The sequence below is a fragment of the Cucumis sativus genome, chromosome 5, assembly GCF_000004075.3.
Source record: "Cucumis sativus cultivar 9930 chromosome 5, Cucumber_9930_V3, whole genome shotgun sequence".
NCBI lineage: Eukaryota > Viridiplantae > Streptophyta > Magnoliopsida > Cucurbitales > Cucurbitaceae > Cucumis > Cucumis sativus.
The window spans coordinates 8209973-8237074 of record NC_026659.2 but is presented as its reverse complement, the minus strand read 5'-3'; the positions used below and the strand labels follow the sequence as shown (position 1 = coordinate 8237074).

General features: G+C 37.1%; 1 protein-coding gene across 2 annotated transcripts; it reads right to left on the bottom strand.

Annotated features, from left to right (window-relative positions):
* Window positions 1-3814: 3814 nt before the first annotated feature.
* On the bottom strand, window positions 3815-25436 carry LOC116403837 (NADH dehydrogenase [ubiquinone] 1 beta subcomplex subunit 7-like). Of its 2 annotated transcripts, none has more exons than XR_004216705.1 (2): window positions 25023-25436; window positions 3815-4209 (listed from the first exon to the last, which is right to left on the bottom strand). XR_004216705.1 is itself a non-coding variant. In XM_031885492.1 (2 exons), the coding sequence occupies exons 1-2, from the start codon at window positions 25328-25330 to the stop codon at window positions 4192-4194; spliced, it is 303 nt and encodes a 100-aa protein (XP_031741352.1). In that variant the 5' UTR covers window positions 25331-25431; the 3' UTR covers window positions 3815-4191. The 2 variants fall into 2 exon arrangements, 1 of the variants encoding a protein (XP_031741352.1); XM_031885492.1 differs by having other exon boundaries at window positions 25046-25431.
* Window positions 25437-27102: the final 1666 nt, after the last annotated feature.

The window sequence follows — 27102 nt, the reverse complement described above, 5'->3', positions numbered from 1 at the left end:
TATTATACAAACATAAATATTTTGGTATTTTATTATATTTATGAAAATTAACTTAATTAATTAAATTAATAATTAATTAAATCATATTTCATTAATATTTCATTTCAATCAAATTTAATTAAATATATCTCACATAACCTATAATTTTAATTTAATTAATTTAATTAAACTAAAATGAAGTATTAATCAAATTAAATCAATTAGTTGTTAAATTAAATACTACTTTATTGATTCTTTTCTAACTTCTTCATCCCACCGGTGCTGATCCTGAATATCTTATATTTAATTTAATTCAAATTTGAAACATATTTAAATATACATTTCTATTATCTTATAGTTTTAATGTGTATCATATACACAATAAATTTTAACTTATAGTTATAATATAAATCTAATTTACATTAAATTAATATTTAAATTTATTTAAATATTTTATTATCTCAATCATATCCAAAATTAAATTTATATAATAAAATTTAACTAAATATAAGCTTAATTATAATGTATCACTATACATTACATTAATTTTCAAAGTAAATTTAAACATTACAACCAATAAAAATAAACTTAATTACTCTTTACGAGCTAGGAATGAGACCTAATGGACTTACAGATTATAAGTTACAACAATATAAGATTAATTGACTAAATTCATTAACCACATTAATCAATATCCGTTAACTGTGTACACTCCACTAAAGACTCACAGTTGATCTCGTTTAATTGTAGATATATTTCTGTGTCCACGGATATAGACCAATAACAGTACATTAATCATTACAAGTGTTTGTAAAACAAGCTATGTCAGATTATCGTTTTACCCCTAGGTTACTTTTAGTCTAGTCTTTAAATACAAGTGTTTCTCTAATGAACAACCTGTTTATAGTCCAACTAATAAACAAAAACTCCTCTAATCCTGTAGAGAGGGTAGTGCCTTTTGTTCAAGTCCCAAAAACACCATTTAAGAGAACACTTATCTACTTACACTAAAGTCGAAAAGGAGGAAATTACATCTTGTGTGATTATGTTCTCAGCTTCTCACTCAGTCTTGTCCCCAAAATGATAAATATATTGAGTCAGCAATCTGGCCACTCTCACTTGTACAAATCATAAGACAATCTCTAGCAAACAGGAGTTCATTATACATTATGAATTAAGACTAAGTTACCTAGGTCATCTTAATGAAATAGAAAGCTAACTAGTTAACGAAGTTATATCTAGTGGTTACTATTTTGTGAACCGGTCTTATGCAAACTCATTGCATAGAATATCATCACTCGCATGTCACCTACATGAACGCATTGTATTATTGTGTTTGTATCAAATACAAAGTGAGTTGTATTCATACTGTTACCAAGATAAGGTACACTGTCTTATTCCTATATTATAGACCCTTTAAGTTATATCTCAAACATTGATCTTCGTATGTCTCTACATACTGACTCATCAAACAACTTAGAAGCCACTAATAATATAATCAATAGCAATTATTAAATTATAATAATAACATTCAACAACCTCTTTAATGTCGCTTTTAAATCGACATTAAAGTCCGTAGTGATCTATCAGCCATACACTTGTGTGTATTTTGTTCATGGTCTAATCAAATTTAGTCCAAATTACTCAGTGACAATGAAATTCATAATTAGATTTGAGTTGACCAAACCTATCTTCTTTTGAAAATATGCTACAGTACATAATCAATGATACTTCTATATACTTCTGTAGAGCCTATCAACATACTGTAGATTCTGGTCTGTCTCTTGTTCTCAAACTATCATAGTGGCTACATGTAAAACCAAATAATAAGTTATCACTAAATACAAACCACAAAAGAAATAAAGTATCAAGAATTGTTTACCATATTAGTGATATATCGATAAAATTTATTATTATCTATTATGAATCTAGAATTTCAAGTTTCAACAATTTTTTTATCTCAATGGACATTTTGGACATTTTCTTTGAAGGTAAATTTTGTTATATTTACCATTAATTTTAAATTGGACTATTTTATATATCTTAGCTTATTTTGCTTATGGTGTGAGCTCTAACTCTAATAAATAATTTAAATATATCTAAAATCTTTCTATTTATTTACTACAATTAAATATTTAGGAAATCCAACATTTCTAAACAGAATACAAACTTAGCAAACCCCAAATTCAATCGAGTGTTTTAAATATTATCCCAAATTACACGTAATGTGTTTAAATTTTCAAAGTTTGAAGATGACTCTCCTAAACGTCATATTTGACGACAAGAGTTTAGGCTTGCTATGATAATTAAGCAATACGTCTTTCCACCAAGAAGCTAGGAAGAAAAGAAAAGGTGTGCAATCCTCTCTTTTCACCTCCCTCGTTCCCCTAGACCTTCCCCGCAGAGTGCTTCTCAGGGCTCGAAAATGCTGCAATGCACCACCTTGTCATTGAGTGGACTTATTTATATTCGTCTTTTTTAAAATTAATGAATAGTTTTCATTATATATATCTTTTTTTAAAAAAATATTTACTCTGTATCGAACAACTTTGAAAACGAAAAAAATTCATAAATCCACAATAAAAAAATATCAAAATGCCTCAGTCAGCATGCAATTAATCAACCACACACACACGTGTAAATCTTCTTCTAAACGATCATGATACACGGTCGTGTAGATAGTATCAACATGATCGTGTAATTTTTTTTAACAATGAAAAAATGCTTCAAATTTAAATGATCGTGTTAACCATGCTAAATGATCATGCTGACTATGGTAAGTAGATCATACTCACACAATCGAGTAGTTATTTTTAAACGATGGAAAAAATGTTTCGAATCTAAACGATCATGTTGACTAGATAAGCGATTGTTTAGATTATATCAAAATGATTTTGGTATTCTAAAAGAGGAGTTTGAAGAAAGGAAGAAAAAGATGAATAAAAATAGAAGAAAGAAAACCTGAAAGAGCTAGAAAATTTTGGAAGAGAAGATGAATAAATTGCAAAGAGAAGTGACGAATCTTCCAAAATATCAATGACAAATCTAGACTTTATGAAAAATTGACTTGATGAGCTTTTCATTTTTGTTACACGAACCATAAACATTTTGATGTTTTGTTACATTTATGAGAGAACAATATATATATATATGTTTGGTTATAAATTTTGATTTTCTATTTTTAAAGATTAAAAAACAAACCATTACATTTTTTTTTATTATGTTCTTAAAATATTTGCCAATTTTATTTCATTTTCTTATTATATTTTGTATCAATTCTAAATAAAAGAATTACAATTTTAAATAAATTCTAAAAACAAAAACAAGTCTAAGACTTGCAAATATTTACCTATAAGGACTACATTGAAATAAAATATCAACAATATGATGGTACATCACGTAACACTTTAAAACTTGATCAAACAAAAAGATCTAGAGACCAAAAAGATTACTTTTTTCTTAAAATATAAATCAATTAAACAATAAATGCAGTACTCTTAGTCTCGTTTAATACCTTTAATTTGTGAAATTATATCGAAAGTTTTAAATTCACTTTATCGGCTTGGTTCCTATTTTCACATTTCATTTAAGCTTTTCAATAATAGTATCTGTTTGAAATTGTCCTAGGATGCTGACTCATTTTCAAAAGACTATTGGTTAATCAAGTATCAAGGGTGTTGATATACCCTTCACCCACTCACCCATGCACAAACTCTTAGTCAAGTGATGATTTTCACACGGTATCAAAATAGTATGATAGTCATGTTTTCGAACACCAATAAAGTCAATTTTACTTTTTGGATCTTTAACAAATTCCAAGTCTACAAATGAAGAAAAGCGTAAGAATAAATATAATTCAACTTCGACAGAAATGAGTCAACCGGTGATTTACATTATTGTTATACATAATAAGTAATGAGATGATTATGAAGAGCACAAAGATATCCAAAATTAGAGACATTTTGGAACAATCCACAAAGCAAAATGATATTCAGGATCACAGTACACATCGACATAAATGATATTTAATCAAAAAAACAAAGGCTGAAGTTTACACTTCTTTGCTCAAGGGGTAACTTTATTCCAAATCCCGAATAGAGGATTCTGACAAGATTTAAAGATTTCGGAAAACTACGAGTTTTTACAATCGACCAAACAGTATCAAATGCCTTCCCATTGCTGGTGCCGGAAAATAGTGAAACTTCACATATCTCAGCAATTTACTGCTTCCTGTCAGATTTACCAAAAAAACAATCTACAGTTAACTCGGTTGCGAAGAAAATCAACAGTTGTGATAATTTGACACCTAGAAATCTTGAAATTTCAAATTAATGCCAAAATAAGTTCTTTCCTTTTAAGAGAGACTTTAGTGCAAAACTGCAGGTCCATTTAAGCAACAAGATTGACAGATCATTTTCTAATCTTCAATGAACTCCATATAGGCAAATATATGGAAGCTAAGAAAGCAACTGTAGCATTCATGTTCCAATGAGCTTCTAAAAAATCATTAAAGGAACATAAAACCATTGGAAACACTAGCAAAATGAAGTCCAAGAAGAAGACCACTAGAATCGACTAGTTAGACATGTGGCTATTGTCATGAAAAATAGTGATACAGCTTAATATTTTCTTTTCAATATATGTTTTGGAGCACAACGAAGTGAACTTGTCTAAAAGCTACAAAATTCCTACCCACAAATCTTACCGCAGCCGGATGCAAGCTCCATTATCCACGAAGAATTTGATAGATCACCGATTCTGTTGAAATATCATAAATATCATAGGAGAGATAAAATGGGAATGGCCAATGTAATAGAGTGTTTTTCAGTAGCCAATGGTATGCTAGAGTGGTCCCCATGGTTAGTCAGAGGGACAGAGTCCATGTATGGAAAGAGTGAGGGGACAGAGTCTATATATGGAAAGAGTGAGTCGTGGAAGGTATGTTGTTAGGCCCCAATTATTCATACCTACCGAAGGAGGAAGCAAGGGGTGCGTATGTTAGAAAATAAACAGAAAACAGGTGGAGGGGAAGATTTGGGTGGGACCCACCAGAGAGAAATATATAAGGAATGTTTTTGGAGATTGAAGAGGTAGGTCAATGGGTCATCTTTTGGGAAAGGCTACTGACGGCTTTTTGCGGAGAAGAATCCGGTCTTGAAGGAGCCAGCAACTAGTCTTTCTTTTCCCTTGTTTTCTTATTTCCATTTATGTATTATTGTCTTTGTCCCTACTTTATGGTTACCTTGTTGCTTGTAAGCATTGGGGAGTTTCCTATTAATATAAGTATAGCAGAGTACTCTCTGTTTTCTCCATTGTTGGGATTTTTCTGTGTTTCAGGAAGTGGTTATAACAAATTGGTATCAGAGCCCGCAACAATCCTGGGTGACATGAGCCATGGTGCAAAAACCAATTGAGGAGGGACTCGAATCATCGCATTGTTGGAATTTTGCTTGAGTTTTCCTTTCATTTCCATTGTCGGGAACATCAGACGACTCAGTGTCGAAGATGAAAGGAAAACTCAAGGAAACGAATGCATGATTAAGGTGGGGCAAGGGTCTTTGGACAAGAGCAAGTATAAAGAAGCTGGAAATGCTGATTTTCATCAGGAGAATCCAGAATCATGTCTATCGCGCGAAGCACTTCTCTAAGATAAATGATCTGGCTGAAGCCGAGAAGGTCAAGGTGCCTGTAGTGAGCTTCGCTCAAGAAGAGATCAATTGGTTTTGCTGGAGCAATAACCGAAAAAAGGTAACATTGTGGGATGACCTCATGAATCGAAGGTCCAAGCACTTTCAACCAACAGGAGAACGGAGCCTGTGGGCGAGGTTGATTCGAATCACAGGATGGATCGTATGCAGATTATTGGATGAATTGCATGGGGCTGATGTGTTTTCTAAATTGGATCTGCGTCCAGGCTACCACCAAATACGAATGAAAGAGAGCAACATAAAGAAAACAGCCTTCAGAACTCACGAAAGACATTACAAGTACGTGGTTGTACCATTTGGATTGACTAACGCACCCGCCACCTTTCAATCACTAATGAATCACCTAGAACTCAAATGAAGTCAAGTCTACGAAAGGGAGCTTATGGCTGTGGTAGGCAGTGCAAAAATGGCGACACTATCTATTAAGCCAAAAATTCACAGTGATATCCGATCAAAAAGCATTGAAGTTCCTCACTGAGCAGAGAGAGAGGTGCAACCACAGTTCCAAAATGGTTGACTGAGCTATTGGGATACGACTTTGAGATCTTATATCAACCCAGGTTGCAAAACAAGGCGGCAGCGCACTCTCCCAAGTGTCTCATCCTATTAAACTGACAACTATGACGGCCTCAAGAATTGTGGAGGTGGAAACTATTCTTGAGGAAGTGCAGAAGGATGAGGAGCTACGGAGGATAGTGAGAAAATTGGAAGAAGATCCGAAGAGAAAGCATAATTACCAGCTATTGAATCAACGACTACTATATAAAGGGAGGTTAGTACTTTCGAATAAGTCTGCTTTAATTCCCTCTCTTTTACCCACCTTCCATGACTTGGTATCAGGGGGACATTCGAGCTTCCTTCGAACTTACAAGAGAATGAGCGATGAACTACACTGGACAGAAATGAAAAGTGATGTTAAGTACATCGAGTAGTGCGAACAAAATTGAGGTGACATCTCCTGCAGGACTGCTGCAACCATCGCCCATTCCGGAGGTGAGATTGGAAGACTGGACCATGAATTTTGTGGAAGGGCTCCCAAAGGCTAGAGGATCCAATTCCATAATGGTCATGGTGGGCAGGCTCAAGAAGTACGCTTACTTCATTGGGCCGAAACATCCTTTCACTGCTAAACAAGTCGCAGAAATCTTCATTGATGAGTAGTAAGCAAGCATGGGGTCCCAAAATCCATCATCATGGATCGTGATAAGATATTCTTGAGTAACTTTGTAAGGAGTTGTTCTCATATATGGGTACTCTTCTCAAGAGAAGCACAACGTTCCACCCCCAAACAGATGGCCAAACGACGAGAATCAACTGCTATTTGGAAACTTATCTCCACTATTTTTGCAACAAACAACCAACGAAGTGGAACAAGTATATTCCTTGGGCTGAGTTGTGGAATAACACCACCTTCCACATAGCGTCGAAAAAAAGCCTGTTTCTAAGTGTATTCAAAAGACCCCCACCTCCGCTGGTGTCCTATGGGAGCAAATTCACCAACAATAGTGCAGAGCAAATCTTAATGGATCGAGATTTGGTGATACAGGCCTTGAAGGAAAACTTGACTGGCCCAAAATCGAATGAAGAAGCAAGTTTGAGATGGGTGATGAAGTTTTCTTGAAACTGAGACCATATCGGTAGAGATCGCTAGCAAGGAACAGAAGTGAGAAATTGGATCCAAAATTCTATGGACCTTGTATAGTGCCTAAAACCATCGGTGAAGTGGCATATAAGTGCTAGACCCCCAATATTACACACATACAAGAGAAGGGGCAGAAGAGAGAATTGACATGGGATTTGATAATTCGAGGTGCTGAAGAGAGAGAAAGCAACACCTCTGGCCCACTTCAGGATTTGGTATTTATATGGAATATTTTGGGATTGATGTTTTAGGTCTTTTATGTTTTATTTTGGTGAAAGCTGCTGTAGGCTTCAGTAAAAGAGGTTTCCAGCCTTCTCAAAGGAGCTGGTTGTTTGTTTTGTTCTTTCCCTACTGTTATCTAGATCTTATATACATTTTGTGATACAATTTGGTTATTATCATCAATATATTGTAACAGAGGATGGGATTTTTCTGTTTAGTCTGGGTTCTTTCCCTTCTATCGGTTTAGTCTTGTTGGGATTTATGCCTTAACATCCTTGAAAAACAAGTTCCATGGCTTAGAAGCAACTGAAAGAGAAGATTAATAGGATTCAAGAATTGAGACAAATATTAATAGGATTGAAAAAGGGTGAAAAAGCTCACCGAAGAAACAAGGGAGGGTATGGCCAATAGAAGGAAGGAGGAGTCTGGTACTTCCGACGTTTCAATGTTAAAGAAGTGAAAAATGGACGAAACGGAATCTGAGTCAGCGTTATGCAAGTGGTGTCGGATAAAAGCATATACAAGAAGCTGGAGATGCCGATCTTTAACTAAGTGAATCCAAAGTCAAGGGTGTATTAGGTAGAGCACTTCTTTGAAATAATCGACTTAACCAATAGTGAGAAAGTCAAGGTAGCAATGGTAAGCTTTGCGCAAGACGAAGTCAACTGGTTCTGTTGGAGCAATAATCGAAAGGTCACGTCCTGGGGAGATTTGAAACAATGAATGTTCAATCATTTTCAACCTAAGGGGGAAGGTAGTTTGGGAGCGAGGCTGATCAGAATTCAACAAGATGGCTGATGACTATCTAAAAAAATTTTTTACTAATTCAGCTCCATTGCCAGAAATGGTAGAGACGTTCTGATGGAAGCCTTTTAGATAGGGTTGGAGCGAGAACTAAGGGCGGAAGTGATGAGTCGCCACCCTAAAAGATTTAGATGAATGTATGAGGAAAGCCCAACTAGTGAATGACCGTAATATAGTCTTACAATTGGCGATGAGCAAATTTGGGATCCAAGGATCAAGTAGAAAAAGACCCAATCGGGGAAGGTCCACATGGTACAAATGGAAAAGGTTGAAATAAAAGAGGCCCAAACGAAGCAAATAACCCTACCTACACATGGTAATTTTATAAAAAAAACAGAGTAATTTTGTGAAAAGAGAACCGCCGACTAAGAGACTTTTAGATAGTGAATTGAGAACACGGCTTGACAAAGGGCTTTGTTTTCGTTGCAATGATAAATGGTCGCGTGGGCATCGATGCAAGGTGAGGGAGAATAGAGAGTTGATGTTGTGTATTATGAACGACGAAGTGGAAACTGATGAAGAGGGAGAGATCGAGTCAGAAGAAAACGAGATTATGGAGCTAAAATCTATGGAGTTGGGAGATGACACAGAGATTTCGTTGAGATCGTTACATGGGTTTTCCGAAAAAGGGACCATTAAACTGAAGGGAAAAATCAAAGGGAGAGAAGTGGTGAACTTGAATAACAGTGGAGCACCACATAACTTTATACGTCAGAAAATTGTTTGGGAACTGGGCTTACCAGTGGTGGAAGGAACCAAGTTTGGGGTAACTATAGGAGACAGTACGACCAATATCTGGGCAAGGCATATGTAGAAAAGTAGAGTTGGTGCTGACTGAAGTGACTATCAAGCTGACTTCTGGCCATTAATTTGGGGCAATTAGATGTAATTCTAGGCATCACTTGGCTGTGTTCAACAAGTTTCATGAGGATACATTGGTCATTGAGATCAATCGTGTTTATGATAGAAAGTAAGACAATCATCCTCCATGGGATTTCACTAATCACAGTCGAATGTTCCTTGAAGACTTTGATTAAACCATGGGAAGAAGGGGACTGGAGATATTAGGTCAAAGTTTAAAACAGGGAGAACAGAGAAAGTGATGAGACCGAAAGTGGAACAAGTGAAAGAGGGTAAGAGGAAGGACTGCCAATGATTCAAGCATTGTTGCATCGCTGTGAGAATATGTTTTACTCTCCTGTAAAACTACCATCGAAATGCGAAATCAATCACAAAATATTGCCACCGGAAGGGCAGAAGCCAATTATCATTAGACCCTACAAATACGGGCACGCACAGAAAGAAGAAATTGAAAAATTGGTCATGGAAATATTGAGAGGAGTCATAACTAGACCAATTAAAAAGAAGGATGGAGGCTGGAGGTTTTGTGTTGATTACCACAAATTGAATTGAGTCACTGTGGCTGACAAGTTTTGGATACCAGTAATTGAAGAGTTACTGAACCAATTACACAGCGCGACAAGTTTCTCCAAATTAGACCTCAAATCTGGATATCATCAGATACGAACGAGAGAAGAAGACATTTAAAAGACAGCCTTCCGCACTCATGAGGCACATTACAAATTTTTAGTAATGTCGTTGGGCTCACGTACGCACCTGCCACCTCTCAATCATTGATGAATAAGATATTTCGGCCTTTCCTCCGCCACTTCATGCTCTTTTTCTTTGATGAAATTTTAGTTTATAGCCCGGACATAACAGAACACGAGGCATTTGGAGGTGATATTCAACAAGGTAACGAGCTGCACGCCAACCGAAACAAATGTGTCATAGGACACCCTAGAATTCAATATCTGGGTCACTGGTTATCGAGTAAGGGAGTGGAGGCCAACGGGGAGAAAATTCGAGCTATGGTGAACTGGCCACAACCTAAAGATGTAACGGAGCTGAGGGGTCTTTTGGGGCTCACTGGATACTGTGGAAGATTTGTGAGGAATTATGGAGACATATAGCTGCACCAATCACCAAATTATTACAAAAAAATGAATTCGTACGAAGAGAAGCAACTGTGGCATTCGAAACACTTAAAAGAGCAATGATTTCAGTACCGATATTGGCGCATAATTCGGGTTGGGAGCAGTGTTAAAGCATAATTCAAAACCAGTGGCCTTCTTTAGTCAAAAACTTTTGCCCCATTCTCAAACTAAATCTATCTATGAAAGAGAACTCATGGCAGTGGTTTTATCAGTGCAGAAGTGGTAGCCTACCTATTAGGAAGGAAGTTTACAGTAATCTCTAATCAGAAGGCACTCAAATTCCTAATAGAACAACGGGAAATGCAACCCCAGTTCTAGAAATGGTTAACAAAATTATTCGGATACAACTTTGAGATATTGTACCAGACTAAACTTCAGAACAAAGCAGTTGATGCCTTGTTTTGAATCCCCCATCGACTGAACTCCATGTAATGACAGCTCCAGGAATCATGGATATGGAAATAGTAATAAAAGAAGTAGACGAGGACGAGGAACTATAAAAAATCATAGTAGTATTGAAGTTAGATCGAGAGGGAAAACCAAGGTATGAATGGAAGAAAGACCAACTGAGATACAAAGGAAGGTTAGTACTACCTCGTTCATCATCTCTCATACCATCTCTTTTACACACCTTTCATGACTCAATCTTGGGAGGTCATTCTAGTTTTATGAGAACATAGAAATGAATGAGCGGCAAACTATATTGAGTGGGGATGAAGTCAGATGTAAAAAAATATGGTGAGAGTTGTGAGGTTTGTCAAATAAACAAAGCAGAATCTCCTTCGCCAACCGAACTACTTCAACCCCTACCCATACTGGAAAGGATTTTAGAAGATTGGACCATGGACTTCATACAGGGGCTGCTCAAGGCTAAGGGTTTTGACTCTATCATGGTGGTGGTGGATACGTTGAGTAAGTTTGGCCATTTCGTCCCTCTCAAGCATCCTTTTACAACTAAGCAAGTGACGGAGGTCTTCAACGAAAGGGTTGTAAGCAAACACAGACTACTAAAATCACTCATTACCAATAGGGATAAAATATTTTTAAGTCACTTCTGGAAGGCTTTGTTCACAGCAATGGGGATTGTGTTGAAGAGAAGCATCGCGTTTCATCCACAAACCGATAGGCAAACCAAACGAGTAAATAATTGTTTGGAAACATTTCTGAGGCGTTTTTTGCAATGAACCTAGAAAATGGAACAAGTGTATTCCGTGGGCGGAACTTCGGTACAACACCATTTTTCATGGTTCATAAAAAACAACACCATTCTTCATGGTTCCTAAAAAACAACACCATTCCAAGCTGTCTACGTAAAACCTCCACCATCCATAATCTCATATGGAGAGAGGAAAATACTGAATAACAGTGCTGATCAATTGTTGATGGAGAGAGATTTAATAATCAATGCGTTCAAAGAAAACTTGGTGGTGGCCCAGAATAGGATGAAAAAGCAACCTGATTTATATAAGAGGGAACTTATTTTCCAAGTGGGGGAAGAGATCTTTAGCAAAAAAAATGAAGTGAGAAACTTTCACCTAAATTCTATGGAACCTACCGAGTAATGTAAAGAATTAGAGAAGTGGCGCATCACTAAGAACTACCATCAGAAGCATGTATGCATGATGTCTTTCACGTATCCCAACTAAATTAAAGTTGGGCCAAACACAAAAGGTCCAACACTTCCCTCCCAGGCTGATCGAAGAGTTTGAATTGCAGCTAAGGCCAGAAATTGTTATGGGAATCAGATGGAATAGAGAAATAGCCGCAAACGAGTGGCTAGTCGAGTGGAAAGGACTACCGGATAGAGATGCTACATGGGAGACAGTACAATTATTGAAGCAACAAGTTCCTGCATTCCACCTTGAGGACAAGGTGAGTTTTGAGCCGAGCGATAATGTTAGACCCCCAATATTACACACATACAAGAGAAAGAGCAAAAAAGGGAATTGACATGGGATTTGGTAATTCAGGGAGCTGAAGAGAAAGCAACACCTAAGGGCCCACTGTGAGATTTGGTATTTATATGGAATGTTTTGGGATTGATGTTTTAGGTCTTTTATGTTTTATTTTGGTGAAAGTTGTTGTAGGCTTCATTAGGAGAGGTTTCCAGACTTCTCAAAGGGGCTGGTTGTTTGATTTGCTCTTTCCCTACTGTATTTGGGTCTTACATATATTTTGTGATACATTTTGGTTATTATCATCAATATATTGTAACAGAGTACTGTCTCTATTTAGTCTTGTTGAGATTTTTCTGGTTTTCAGGTTAGGAATCTTAACAATAAGTGGGAGTTACCCCCAGAAGCTCCAACTCATAACATATTCCACGTTTCTCAGTTAAAACTTAAACTGGGACAAGCTCAGAGGGTGCAACACATACCGCCGCCCTTGATTGAAGATTTCGAACTGGAGGTGACCCCGGAGTCGGTCTTGGGAATTCGTTGGAACAATGGGTATGTTGGGAAATAAACAGAAAACAGGTGGAGGGGAAGTTTGGTGGAACCTACTAGGGAGGATACATTTGGGGATTGGAGAGGTAGATCGTCTTTTGGGAAAAGTTGCTGAGGGCTTTATGTGGAGTAGAATCTGGCCTTCTCGAAGGAGCCGACAACAAGTATTTCTTTCCTGTTTTCTTATTTCCATTTCTGTATTGTCTTTGTCCCTATTTTATGGTTATTTGTTGCTTGTGAACATCAACAAGTTTTCTATTAATATAAGTATAGCAGAGTACTGTCTCTGTTTTCTCCATTGTTGTTGGAGTGTTTCTGCGTTTCAGGGAGGGCTCCTAACATATGTTTTGTTTTAGCGAAGTGAACTTCTCGAGAGGGAGAGAAAGGCTCTATTCTCCGAGTGAGACCCTTGCCTTAGGGCAATCTTCTAAATATTGAATAAGACTCCTTTATATCATTAGATACCCATCAGAATTTAGTAATTGATAAAGCAAGGTAAACAATGTGTGACTTTCTAGGGACTTCTAAATGTGCATCGAGAGACAGTAGGCGCAATCAACATAGAAACTTATGACAATCATGTGACACAAAATCTAGGTCTAAGAGGTGAACCGTCTTAAACTCTTGTTAGCTCCTCTCCTGGATTCCCCAAAATAATTTAGTCAATTTTGCTCTAATATCTCTACTTCGAATGAATCTACAAAATCACTAACCTACCATAAAAAGTCAAAAGTAAATTTCTAAAACAAATGAACCGCTTACATGTAATGCTCCAATTGAGCTCAGAGCTAGAAGTGTTGCCTGTTAGAGTAAAAAAATTCATGGCTAACTTTGGGTAAAATTGTAGTACTGCTGCCATAAAGAGCTCACCATCATGTTGCACACATATTTTGAACTGGTTTAGAAATTTGAATTTTTTAGTTTTTAATAATTTCATAGGCATTATAAAAGTAATAAACAATGTCATTAAACTCTTCATTTTCCTTGTGCTCTAATAGGCCTAGTTTGATAAAATGCAATTTATTGGTAACACAAAAATGTAAATAAGAATCTGAGAAAGATCTCAAGAACTCCTGTTTCTCCTATTTCCTACCACAAAAAGGTACTTCACCACAAAATGCTGTTAGACCTCCAATATTATATCACTACAGGAGGAGGGGAAATAAGTTTGTTAAGGGGGGAGACACGTGTTAGTGATAGGTTGGTTAGTCATATAAATAAGTTTGTTAAGGAGGGAGACACGTGTGAGTAATTGGTTGGTTAGGGATAGGTTGGTTAGTCATATAAATAAGTTTGTTAAGGGAGGGAGGGAGATGGATTATTTTTGCAGTATTTGAATCTTTCTGTTATTTCTTGGAAGAGAGGGAAACAGAGAAGTGTTAACTTTCTGCTATATAAAATCAATAAGATTGAATTCTAAATTCGATTGGCTACGAGTTCCATCAAATTGGTATCAGAGCGTGATCTTGGAAGAAGTAAACGAAGATGGTGCAAACTCGGTTGGAAGAGAAGATGGAGTCGTATGACAAGGAAATTCAAAGCATCAAGAAGGAGATGAGTAAAATGCCAATTATCGAAAAAACGTTGACCGAAATATCGAAAAACATGGAAAAACATAACCAAATGATGTTACGATTCATGGAGTCGGCCGCCCTAGAGAGATCCATGATGAACGAAAGGATTACCGAGTTATCAATGCGGGGTACTCCGATGAAGAACAACGATGACGGCGAAGGAACTTCCATTCGCGAAATCGTTGAAGAAGAGAAGGCAGAACAGAAAGAGTTAAATGGGGCTGAAGTTCTCCAAGAAGAGCAGACTGTGGTGGATTTGTTGATAAACTCAGTCGTGGGATTATCTAATCCAGGAACTATGAAGGTGAAGGGAAAATTACTAGGAAAGGAGATCATTGTATTAGTAGATTGCGGAGCTACACATAACTTCATTTCTGAAAGCTTGGTGGAGGAACTGCAGATAAGCACGAAAAGTACTACAAATTATGGAGTCATATTAGGCTCGGGAACGGCCATAAAAGGGAAGGGAGTTTGTGAAGCCATTGAAATGATAATTGGAGAATGGAGAGTTATTGACGATTTCTTGCCACTGGAGCTAGGAAGCGTGGATGCAATTTTGGGGATGCAATGGTTATACTCTCTTGGTATAACGGAAGTAGACTGGAAAAACTTAATTCTGACTTTTACCCACCACGGAGAGAAGATTGTTATAAAGGGAGACCCCAGTCTAACAAAGGCAAGAGTCAGCTTAAAGACCCTTATGAAATCTTGGGGAGACAAGGATCAAGGGTTTTTGGTCGAATGCAGAGCTTTAGAAAGAAGGGAAGCCTTAGAAAGGGATAACTCGTTTGATGAAGTCTTGACTGTAGAGGAGTCAGTAGCAGCAGTGTTGAAAAGCTTCGAAGATGTCTTTGAGTGGCCCGAAACTTTGCCACCACGAAGAGTAATAGAACACCAGATTCATCTAAAGAAGGGAACCGATCCAGTGAATGTACGACCCTATAGGTATGCATATCAACAGAAGGCAGAAATGGAGAAACTGGTGGAAGAAATGCTAGCATCGGGAGTAATACGGCCAAACACAAGCCCTTATTCCAGTCCAGTACTATTGGTAAGAAAGAAAGATGGAAGCTGGCGTTTTTGTGTAGATTATAGGGCCTTCAATAATGTTACCGTACCAGACAAGTTCCCAATCCCAGTGATTGAGGAGTTGTTTGATGAGTTGAATGGAACCACAGTTTTTACGAAGATTGATCTAAAATCAGGGTATCATCAAATTAGAATGAGTACTGATGACATTGAAAAGACAGCATTCAGAACTCATGAGGGTCATTATGAGTTTTTGGTAATGCCGTTCGGGTTGACTAATGCACCATCCACCTTTCAATCATTGATGAATACTATATTCAAGCCCTACCTAAGAAGGTTCGTCTTAGTATTCTTTGATGATATTTTGATCTACAACAAGGGGTTGAAAGATCATCTGAGTCATTTGAGAGCAATATTAGAAGTATTGAGGAGGAATGAACTCTATGCAAACAGGAAGAAATGTAACTTTGCTCAGTCTCAGGTGGACTACTTAGGACATATTATTTCAGGTGATGGAGTTGAGGTGGATCCTGAAAAGATCAGGGCAATAAGGGAGTGGCCCGTTCCTGTTAACGTAAGGGAAGTAAGGGGGTTCCTTGGTCTGACAGGGTATTATCGCAAGTTTGTCCAGAATTATGGGACAATTGCAGCTCCTTTGACACAGTTATTGAAGATAGGAGGATTTAAATGGACGGGGGAGGTTCAAGAAGCATTCAATAGGCTGAAACAAGCCATGATGACACTTCCCGTGTTAGCTCTACCTGATTTCAATATGCCCTTTGAAATAGAAACTGACGCTTCTGGATTCGGGTTGGGGGCTGTATTAATCCAGAACCAACGTCCAATTGCGTATTATAGTCATACACTGGCAGTACGGGATAGAGTCAAACCTGTATACGAGAGAGAGTTGATGGCAGTAGTAATGGCGGTGCAAAGGTGGCGTCCATATTTGTTGGGGAAGAGTTTTCTAGTCAAGACTGATCAACGTTCTTTGAAGTTTCTGCTGGAACAGAGAGTGATACAGCCTCAATATCAGAAATGGATATCCAAACTTCTGGGATATCCCTTTGAGGTCGTGTATAAACCGGGGTTAGAGAATAAAGCCGCGGATGCACTGTCCAGAGTACCACCAACAATACACTTGAATCAGTTGACAGCCCATAAACTGATCGATATCGAAGTCATCAAGGCAGAAGTGGCACAAGACGAGAAGCTGAAGAATGTTATGCAGAAATTGAGTGAGACCGAAGAGTTGGAGGAGGGAAAATATTCAATCAAACAGGGACTGCTGATGTACAAGGATCAAATAGAATTATCTAAAACATCTAAGTTGATTCCCACCATCTTACACACTTATCATGATTCGGTTTTTGGGGGTCACTCGGGGTTCTTAAGGACATACAAAAGGATGGCTGCAGAGTTACATTGGGAAGGAATGAAGCAGGAAGTGAAGAAGTATTGCGAAGAGTGCATGATATGTCAAAGAAATAAGACTTTGGCGCTATCACCAGCTGGACTGTTAACTCCGTTAGAGGTACCCAATCGAGTGTGGGAGGATAATTCAAAGGATTTTGTGGAGGGATTACCTAAAGCAGCAAGGTATGAAGTATTATTTGTAGTGGTTGATCGGTTCAGTAAATATGGACATTTCATCCCTATGAAACATCCATATACAGCAAAGACGGTAGCTGAAATATTTGTGAAGGAAGTCGTGCGGCTACATGGATATCCCAAATCCATTGCTTCAGATAGAGACAAGGTGTTTTTAAGTCACTTTTGGAGGGACTTATTTCGCGTGGCAGGAACAAAATTGAACCACAGTACAGCATATCATCCACAAACGGATGGTCAAACAGAAGTTGTTAACCGTGGAGTGGAGACATTCTTGCGTTGCTTTTGTGGAGAGAAGCCTAAGGAATGGGTTAAATGGGTACCGTGGGCAGAATATTGGTATAACACTACATATCAACGTGCACTCGGAGTCACACCGTTTCAGGTTATATACGGGCGTTTGCCACCTCCCTTGATATACTATGGAGAGAGTGACACTACTAACTCTATGTTAGATGAACAGCTGAGAGAAAGAGATGTGGTGTTAGGAGCCATACGTGAACACTTGAGAGTTGCACAGGACAAGATGAAGAAATATGCCGATACCAAGAGAAGAGAGGTTCATTACCAGGTTGGAGATTTGGTATTATTGAAGATAAGGTCATACCGACAAGTGACTGTTAGAAGAAAAAGAAATGAAAAACTTTCTCCTAAGTTCTTTGGACCGTACAAGGTGATAGCTAAAATTGGTCCGGTGGCTTACAAGCTAGAATTACCAGAGAATTCGACCATACACCCGGTATTTCATGTATCACAGCTAAAAAAGGTGTTGGGAGAGCACAAGGAAGATAAGCATGATGTTTCCTGTTTAACAGAAAATCATGAATGGAGGGATATTCTCGAGAAGGTTTATAGTTGTTCAAAAAACAAAGCGGGAGACTGGGATGTGTTAGTGCAATGGAAGGGTCTTCCACAACATGAGGCTACTTGGGAGCTATATGAGGAGTTGAAGCAGCGTTTTCCAAATTTTCACCTTGAGGACAAGGTGAATTTGGAGAAGGAGAGTAATGTTAGACCTCCAATATTATATCACTACAGGAGGAGGGGAAATAAGTTTGTTAAGGGGGGAGACACGTGTTAGTGATAGGTTGGTTAGTCATATAAATAAGTTTGTTAAGGAGGGAGACACGTGTGAGTAATTGGTTGGTTAGGGATAGGTTGGTTAGTCATATAAATAAGTTTGTTAAGGGAGGGAGGGAGATGGATTATTTTTGCAGTATTTGAATCTTTCTGTTATTTCTTGGAAGAGAGGTAAACAGAGAAGTGTTAACTTTCTGCTATATAAAATCAATAAGATTGAATTCTCAGTTCGATTGGCTACGAGTTCCATCAAATGCATACTGACACAGCTGATCGATGAGTTAGGTTTGGAGGAGATTTGGGTGGAGCCCGACGTCAAGTGGTTGTCAACAAAGCCCTTTCAATAACACAAAGGGTCGAAATCATCTTCCACAATAAAGGGGAGGCCAAATTGGAGAATTTTCACCAAGAAGCCCGTAATCAGTATTCAAATTTGAGAAGGCTAGTTTTAGGAAAACTATCATCGAGATTTCAAGATGAAAGTGGACTTGCCTACATCCGGTGAAAATTGGGATGTTGAGGTACTTCTTGATTGGGTTAAAAGTGTGGAAAGTTTCTTCGAGTATATTCAAAGAACCAAGAAACATCAAAAAGAAAGGAGGATCCAATACTTACCAAAAAAAGAATCTTGGATTTTGTTACTGATACAACCAAAAAGGGCATTTGTCTAATGAATCTCCTCAATAGAAGACAGTGCATATGTTGAAGGTAAAGAAAGCCAAGATGATGAAATGGTGCCAAATTCCGAAGATGTCAATGAGTTGGGTCCAGACATGAAAAAAAAGTTTCTTGTGTTGTTCAAAGAATTCTACTCACGCCAAAAACTGAGACTCGTCCACGAAGACACTCATTATTTTGGACTCGTTCAATCAAAGGCAAAGTTTGCAACATAATCCATGGCAGAAGTAGCAAAAACATAGTCTCTTCAAAACTTGTGCAAGCCTTAGTCTTAAATTAGGTCCACACTCACATATTTACAAAGTTAGTTGCATCAAGAAAAGCAGCAAAGCACAAATTAATTCAACTTGCAAATCCCCTCTATTGGTAATTTTTATAAAAACCAAATTATTTGTGACATGCTTGACATGGATGTTTGCCATATTTTGCTAAGTCGTCCTTGGCAATACGACTTGCAAGCCACTCATAAAGGAAGGGAGCATACATGTGAGTTCAATTGGATGGGACAAAAAGTAAAGCTCCTACCATTGACGAGCCCCATGGATAAATTGGCCACCAAACCAAGGACAAGAAACATGTGAATAGGCAATTATTTTATGAGCAAGAAAGCGGGCAACTTATTGAAAAATACACCAAAAAAGATAGGTCCTTTTTAGATAGTGAAAAGATTCTGTGAAGTGTATAAGATTGAGTTACCCGATCACCTACACATCATATTTTCAACATAGCTGATAATTATGAGTATTTTCCATCCGACCAGCTGGAAATTCCAACCTAAACTCAAGGACGATTTTTCTTTTGGGGGAGGGAGTTTGATGTAATTAGCTGCTATGGTTTGACCGAATTAACTGAATATAGGTTAAGAAACAAGGGTTCCAGCAGGTTATTCAAATGTGTAGACCGGTTGTAAAGGTGGTCGGTCACCTTTTGTCCTTTTGTATAAATGTGTTTGGGCTGTACATTTTTTAACAGAAATTAAACTTCCAAACTTAGTTTTTGTTTTCAAAACCTTCCCCACGATTCATCATTTACTTTTATGCCAATTTACTTAATGTACTTTAATGCAAATTTACTTTATGAGCAATACCAAACCAAACCTCACCTCTCTTCCCTAAGGATTGTAAGCATTACTTCCACTACTACATAATTCAGAAGGAAATGGGACTTTATTTAATTTTGGAGAATTTGAAATCCTCTGGTGTGCCAATCACGTCATACCCGTCGTTAATTCGCTAGAACTTGTTGCACCAACTATCGGTTCACCGAACGTCACCACACACATTGTCAATCCGCCAAAGAACGTTGCACTTGCTACCAATTTGCCAAAGGTCGCTAGCTCGTTCGATTTTGTTATTCATGGTTGTCAGGGGCTTGAACAGATTTGTGTTATAGATCGAACACAGGTCTGGTTGGAAACCTATAATCAATTGTTTGATATTTAATCTCAATTCAGTTCAACCTCCAAAGTTCAAAAAAGGGTGAAGATCCCATTGTACCAAAGGATTTTTGCCTAAGCATTTAATTTTGGACCCGTAACTAACTAATCTAAAGCATTCTTGGTCCAACACAACACCACTTTGTTTTGAAGAAGTTAAACATTTTTACCAGCAAAGCGACGAAGAAAAAAAAAAGTGCACAAAAGACTCCTTATCACTTTTACAAAGAAAACACCAGAGGGAAAGAGAAACGCACCATTTAGAAAAGAGAGCATAATTTTGAAGGATTCTTAGGATTCTACGGCCAGTGTTTTAAAATGCCTTCTTGAGCGCGCACCTAGGCTAAAGGCCCAAATTTGACACTTACAAATAAGGCATACCTTTTGTGAAGCCCCAAGTTTTGGGCCTTTATTATTTTAAAAAAATAGAAATAATTAGGGGTTTTCCTTCTTTATTAACTAAAAAGTAAAATTACCCAAGCCTAAATGCAAAATTTCTTGAGTTTAGAGGTATGTTTTTTCATACTTCCACTTCAACCACCATTCTTTTCTTAATATAGTAGTTTTCTATATAGTGCACCACACAAAAAGGGTCCGTACTCTTTTATGCTCATTGTGCTTAAGCCCCATAAGACTATTGAGCCTTGGGCTTTAAAAACATTGTCTAGGACAAGTGTTTAACCTTTCAAGAGAGAAGATTCACAAGAAAACCTTGACTTTTTTAAGGCAAAAGGCCTTCCAAATAAGATCAGATTTTTTACTTTCTTTGTTTCACAACGTGCTTAGGAGAGAAAAATCTAACCAAAAATAAGCCACCATTTTCAAACAATCACACAAACATGGCATTGCTATTATCTGATATAAAAATCGTAAGCTTGTTCAAAAGAGCAACCACTCCATGTCTTTTTCCTTCGGGTTTCGTCGTCACTTGGAGGTTGCCTCTCTTCTTTCTTTATTGGAGGTGTGTACTTTTTAGGGAGGGGAGAAAGGATGTTTGCATTTGGAGTATGAATCCTACTGAAGGGTTTGTAAATCCTTCTAAATTCTATAGATTATTGTTGGATCCCTCTCCCATTGGGGAGTCTGCGTTCAATGTCATTTGAAGGATTAAGATTCCTAAGCAAGTCAAGTACTTAGTCTTGCTTGGTCGAGTGAACACGATTGATAGGCTTTTTTTTTTTTTTTGTATCCATGAGTGTTTGGACCAGCTTACACGCACATCGACTAATCTCACGAGACAACCTGCCTGACCCTACGACATTTGGGTGTCAAGGAAACTCAAATGAAATTAATTCCTAGGTAGATGGCCACCATGGGTTGAACCCATGACCTCTTAGTTAGTTATTGAAACTATGTCTCCCTTTTACCACTAGGCTTGTTGGGAGAAGAACTTTGCTTGTGGGACCTTTCTGCTGTATTGTTCGTCAAAAGGCGAAGGAAGACCTGGATCCTAGGAAGCATGGACACCAATTTTGGTTGAGTGTCACTATCTAACATGTGTCAGACACCGACCAACACATTCGACATGCTCCTGACACGTATCACAGTGTCAAACACGCAAAAACCTATCTCTTTTTTTATTATTATTTTTTTTAATATGGGACACGTGATGACACGCATAAAACAGGCTAGGGACATGCATAGAAAAAATCCAAACCTTAAAATGAATTGAAGGCGTTGGAAAGAGTGGCGACAAAAGAAGGGAGACAAGGATGGAAAAAAGCGTTGACATCAACGACAAAGATAGAGTAGAATTGGTAAGGGAAAAGGGCAAAATCGGCAAGGGAGAAGGCAGAATTAAGGAGGGAGAAGGTGGGTGTGCATGTAGAGGGTGGGTGTGCATAAAAAGGGTGGCTGAGAAGATAATAGTACGTAAGGTTAAAGTTTTTTATTTCTAATTGGGCTTTTGGGCCTTATCTCATCTAGTCGCGAGTTTCATTACCAAGGATTTTTTTATTTTGTTTCCTTTTAATGATCTTTACTCTTTATTCATTTTTTAAAAAAAAAAAACCTTATTTAACAATTAATTATGAAAAAAAACTAGTCTTTTAAATAATAAATAAAAACTAGCATTTTAATTTTATATATAAATATAATTAGAAACATAAAGTGTCCCCAAGGTGTCGTGTCCTACATTTTTCAAAAATTGGCATATCACCATATCGTGTCATGTCACATGTCTATGTTCGCGCTTCCGAGCCTAGAGCATCTCTTTTGGGATTGTCAATATGCAAGAACGGTGTGGCTTCTTTTCTTGTAAGAGTTCAATGTTAGTTTTGTTGCGCAGAGAGATGTTCATGATATGATCGAGAAATTCCTCCTCCATATGCCTTTTAGAGACCAAGGTTGTTTCTTGTGGCTTGTTGGAGTGTTTTCGGTGGTTCGAGATATTAGGGCAGAGAGGAATGATAAGGTGTTTAGAGGGAGGGAAAGGGAACCTCAAGAGGTTTGATTTTTGGCAAGATTTCACGTCTCTTTGGGCTTCGGTTTCAAAGCTTTTTTGTAATTATTCTTTAGGAAACATTTCTCTTAGTTAGACCTCCTTTCTAGTAGGGATGATTTGTTGGGTTGACTGTTTTTTGTATACCCTTGTATTCTTTTCATTTTTTCTCAATGGAAGTAGTTGTTTCAAAAAAGAAAAAAGAAAAAAAACAAGTAATACAATCATCAAATTCAGCATCAATGAAATTTCTTCTGAACTTTAAATCCTACACATAAAGAGAAAAAACCAACACTGAGAAACCAAATAATCCTCGACAATCACAAGTCTTTTATTTTTTATAAGTCTTGAAGTTGCTTTATTATTTTAAACTAAGGAAGATAGTTAGTTAAAGACCATTCCTTTCAATTTGGCACATATAAGTAAGTTGTTTGTATTTAGTAAGGGCTAATCAATGAATAAGATTTGAAACTTGAGAGTTGAGAATTAGGTTGCATCAAATATGCTTTTTAGGGAGACAGATAAAAAAGGAACATCCTAAAGGGGATGACCGAGAGAAAAACTCAAGAAGGATGAAGGGAAACTTCCAACTCACAACCAACCAAATTAGCCCACCTTTTCAATTTGAAAGACTCACATTTCATGCTCAAAATTTGACATTTGCCTCTATCAGTCCTAAGGGATGAGATTATTTCAAAAAAGATTGATTTTTTTACAAGAACAACTGTTTTCATGTAGGAAAAATGAAAACAATTTGAAATTTAGTTCAGATTGAGAAAGAACTCTTTTTCGGAGCAAAAGTGTACAGTATCGTCTGCAAACTAGAGGTGCAAGAGGTGAACTTTATCTTTTGACTCTTTCTTCTCCATCTTTTCTTCTATTTTTCCTAACCCTTCCTCTTTCCACTCTTCTTCTTTTTCTAACTCTTCCCCCTCCTCCTTGGCCCTCTCTTCTTTTCTTCAACTTGTCCCTTCTCCCACTCTTCTTTTTTTAATTCTTCCCCCTCATCACTCCTTTCCTTCTTCATTTGACTCTTCTTCAGTTTTCATGAGTGAAAGGGAGTGCCTTATTGAACATAATCAAATAGGACACCACCCTAGCAATTAACATGTGCCTCACAACGCCTCTTGCCATATGCAATCACAACAGCGTTCCTTGAAAACACAGTGAAAGTCTTGATACAATGAATAGAATTCAACAGCGTTATCATTCTTGAATTTTTGATGTGTAGATACAGTGTCTGTTGCTACTTTGTATTAGCAAGAAACTGTGTAATTAATTATTGCAAGTCTTTGGGTTTTCTTAGGGTTTTGTCATTCTTTAATAAAAAATATGAAACAATTGTTATGGAAACAAATTGTTCAAAGGAATAGTCAAGACGATTTCATTCAATAAGGCTGATTGACTGTATCCTTGAGGTGGTCTAATGTTGCATAGAAATTTTCGATTTTGGGCTACTTTAGAGAGAGAGCTCTATTATTATTTCTCAGTACTATTAAAGATTAAACAAGTAGACAAGTCAAATTCATCATTTCCTATGTGATATACCAAGCACTCTTTTGACCCATATGAGGGAGGAGTACTCAGCAATTTCTTGATATGCAATAGGAATAGGCACTGTGAGCATAGGTTAAATAATGAGAAAGCTCATCCACACTGTGATAAATTATAATATATCCTTTGTCCATAGAAAGACCTATGTAAGTCGTAAATTTTGAGCATCATTTGAACTTAGGATGGACCATCATAACACCAAAGTTTCTAATATTGAAATGGTAGAATAGGAAAAAATATATTATACTTCTGGGATGAATCATAAGAGCATATACCCTCTTAAGTCTCACAAGTAAATACAAAAGGTCCCACCAGAAATCTATTATATACCCATTAATTTTCATCAAAACACTTCAGCCAATTTTAATACTGTTTTCAATAATTAGTAGCTTATACTTTCAGAGCCCAAGCTTGGGACATAATGATCTTATTTTCCATTTAATTTTAAGTAGCAGAAGTGCAGAACAGCGTTTCCTTTGACTTAATTCTCAAATTGTTTCATTCCTCGGATTCTAGCTTAGATCGCACACAAATCGGTACTTGTAAGTCATCGAAGTATTTCATAGAACGCCGCCATCCACAAGTTTCTGCGTTTCATTATCCGTACCGACATAGTTCTAGAAAGAAATAAATCCTAATCATGCTACGGGTGAAATCATGAAGCGGAAAGGATATAGCCCTAAAACAAAAGGAAAAGAAAAAAAACATGGAATTTTAAACATTCGGACCAAGATTATGAGAAGCCGATGACAGGGTAAAAAGAAAAATGCAATAGAATCAAATAATAATGTTTAAGAAGATGAGACAGAAATAGAGACGAACCTAATTGAAGAATGGGGTCATACATTGGCAGTTTTGGGAATGAGATGAATACCCTTCTTCAACTTGGCCTGTTCCTCACGGATCTTTTGCATCTGAAGCATCCTCTCCATAACGAGCTCATATTCACACTTCTCGTAGGAATGGCGCTCGTCTTCGCATTTCCATGGGAGGTAGAACTCGGATTGGCGGCATTTATTAAGAGGGATCAACAAGTGAGCGCACTGATCTCTGTAAGGAATTGGAACCCTAGCCTCGACCATCTCAGCCTGGGTGGCTATCATCTTCTTCGAGGAGCCCTGAACTTCCATGATTGATCTGCTGTGCTCTCTCTTCCGCTGTGGACTACGGTTTCTTAGGTTCACTTGAAATCAAATTATCAATTGCCGTCTTCCTCTTTGCTGTAGGCAAACGAATATAAAATAAATAAACAATGAAAAATGTTGGGAATGGCCACCAAAAATGGAATAGAAAAAAAGTTTTATGATTGATCGTAAAACAGTTGAGATTTAGGACAAATTTAAAATAAAACGATGAAAATACCCTTATTTAATTTTAGTTCACATTTGCTCTTCTCTTCCAACCTCTTTCTTCAAAGTAGAGTATGTAGAGGACAAAAAAGAAAACTCATTTGCAGTTCTTCTCCTCTCTCAAAAGTTTGTCAACTTTTCGCTTTACTCTGGTGTCATTCATCCTCTACTCTGGCGAACATTTCACCCACTATGGTTTGTTTTATTTTTTTTTTTAATCTGAATCGTGTTGTGTTATATGTATATATATTTGCATCTTAGATGTATAAATCAAATATAATTTTTAATTGTTTCAAGTTGATTTATGGTTGTTTTAGAGATGTTTCAAAGGATGTTAGCAAGTTATTATTAGTATTATTTTATCTCGCAAACATCTCTCAGACATCTCGCAGGTTCTTAAATTCAAATGTTTAATTTGAAATGAATTGATTTATGGTGACTTTTAACTATTGTTTTTTGTATCTCGCAATATCGTAAACATTTCGTAGCTGTCAAACTTTAAATGTCGAAGACTGAATTAGTCGTAAACATTTTTTATTTAGTGTTTAGCTACTGTTTTTTAATTTTGCAAAATAAGTCAATAAAGTTTTTTTTATGTGATATGTCAAATTCTAACTTCAAATCAGTTTTTGCAACAATTAAAAAGTATAAGGTGGTTTAAGGATGTCACATGTTCCCATATTAGTGTGTTACGGTGGTAAATGGGATGAGGGGCGAAGAAAATACGAAGGAGGCATGTTAAAAGGCATCGTTGTCAGTAAAGAAATAAAACATAAAGATTTACAGGCAGAATTATATGACCTTGCAGAAGTTGACCCTTCAAAGTTCGACATAATGATAAGATGCATATATGAGATAAAAGTGGAACATGAAGCTCCTTCATTTTGAGTTAAGCAATGACCGCGCTTTGAAGTTTTATCTTCTTAGTGAAAATCCATTAGAGGTCTCTTTATACGTCTCATTGAGCCTAAAAAGTAATCAAGCAAGAAAAGGTTAAGCAAAGATTACAATTCAGTATTTGGGAGCAACCAAGCTCATAACTTAAACCTCCATCCTCCAATTGCAATGGATACATTAAATGAGAATGAAGTTCATGTTCGTGAAGTTGAAGTTGGCTTGTGTGATAACATGATAGGGACCATTTCGGCTATATGGGAATCGTATGAGTCATATGATTCGAAAGAATGATACTTTTACATAGAGCGCAGTTGAGATGAATAGTGAATCATTTGACATCCCACAACATAGAGATGCTCCTACAAAAGATTGCAAAGGGAAATCTAAAGTTCATTACAGCTCTTCTAGCCGAAAGTTGAAGACAGACATGAGTGATTGGTCCGAAAAAAGCTCTACAAGTGAGGAGTTTGATGTAGGACAAATATTTTTTTCCAAAAGAGATTTGTTAATGAGATTAAGTGTCTTGGCGATGAAAAAAAAATCAGTTTATAGTAAAAAAGTCTACAAAAGAGGTTCTTTTTGTTATATGCATTGACAACAAGTGTGGTTGGAGACTGCGAGTAATGAGAATTGAAGGATTCAAATATATTCAAGAT

What these genes read in the sequence shown, in the direction of transcription:
- LOC116403837 (XM_031885492.1), bottom strand. Translation starts at nt 25,330, where the DNA reads ATGGAAGTTCAGGGCTCCTCGAAGAAGATGATAGCCACCCAGGCTGAG.